The sequence below is a fragment of the Pygoscelis adeliae genome, unplaced genomic scaffold (genome assembly GCF_000699105.1).
Source record: "Pygoscelis adeliae isolate BGI_AS28 unplaced genomic scaffold, ASM69910v1 Scaffold838, whole genome shotgun sequence".
NCBI lineage: Eukaryota > Metazoa > Chordata > Aves > Sphenisciformes > Spheniscidae > Pygoscelis > Pygoscelis adeliae.
The window spans coordinates 65,149-66,264 of NW_008825277.1; the positions used below are offsets into that span (position 1 = coordinate 65,149).

The following is a 1,116-nucleotide window of genomic DNA, read 5'->3' on the forward strand; positions in this document are numbered from 1 at the left end:
GCGGGCTGGCTCGATGCTGACGCGGCCTCCCGAGAGCTGTCACCCCGTGGGGTGGGTGTTACGTTGTGCCACCCGTGGGTGGCGGTGACTCCAGAGCAGGCGATACCTCCGCCTGGCCTCGCAGAGGCCCTTCCCGCAGCTCACCTGAAAGCCTTCATCCCCTTAGGCTGCTTTGCCTTTCGAGGGGCTTTCTGAAGCCTCCCTGAGTCGGGAGGGATTTCCCAGCAGGGCTCAGGATCCCCCTGGGCTGCCGGCATCTCCTGTGCGGAGAGGGCTGTAGCGTAGCCTGAGAACAGGTGGGATTGCAGCTCTCACGCTGCTCTGGGAGTGGGGCAGGCGGCGGAGGGGCGTGGAAGGACCACGCTGGGGCACTTGGCCACACCAGCTCCCTGCAGAGCAGCACCTGCAGGCCTGACGACTCAGCTCCTCGCTCCCTGCTTGTGCCAGCCAGACCCCAACCCCTTTTGGCTCTCGGTAAAGATTTGGCCTTTAGGGTTTCCAGGGACAGTCCCTCAAAACCCAGCGTTTTCCCTCCTCCGACCCCGTCCTACCCAGGAGATCCAGCCCTGCGGTGGCCCCACGGAGCCCTCTGGACAATTGCCCCTTCCCACTGACCCTTCGTTTGAGCTTCCTCTGCCGCGGAGCTTTCCGGGGCAGGGCTGCTTCTAACTGCCTTCCCCATACAGAAGTGGGGTTCGTAGCTTAGTTTTCACATCTCCTCTGTAGATAAGAAGCTCGTGGTGGCCATTGAAGGGAGCGTGGAGGAAGCCAAAGCCCTGTACAAGCCGCCTGAGGACTCGCAGGGTGAGCTGGGGTGGAGTTGCCACAGGCAGGCTGCCTGATGCTCTGTGCTGCAGGCAGAGGAGTCGGGTGGAGAAGCAGGGGGGTTCTGGGGTGGATGCTGGAACGGCGCAGTGCCTGGTGTCTGCGCTGCTGGCCAAAGTCCCTGGCAGGTGGTCCCCTCTGTCCCCAGCTCCTCCTTCCCGAGAGATGTTCGCAGCCCCTCGTCTGTTGGAGTGACCCCTGGTACGGGGGACGTGTTCCTGTGTGTCCGCATCCTGCTAGGGCCCTGCTTTTCGGGGGGGGGGGGGACGGGGAGTTTTGGGGGGGGGCGGG

At 64.1% G+C, this 1,116-nt stretch overlaps 1 protein-coding gene across 1 annotated transcript in view; it reads left to right on the top strand.

Moving 5' to 3' along the window:
• Positions 1-1,116, top strand: part of THOC5 (THO complex 5) — a 28,945-nt gene that overhangs the window by 21,811 nt on the left and 6,018 nt on the right. Inside the window, exon 7 of the mRNA XM_009329858.1 lies at positions 727-833. Within this exon, the coding sequence (XP_009328133.1) occupies positions 727-833 (107 nt within the window). The remainder of the gene's footprint in view (positions 1-726; positions 834-1,116) is intronic.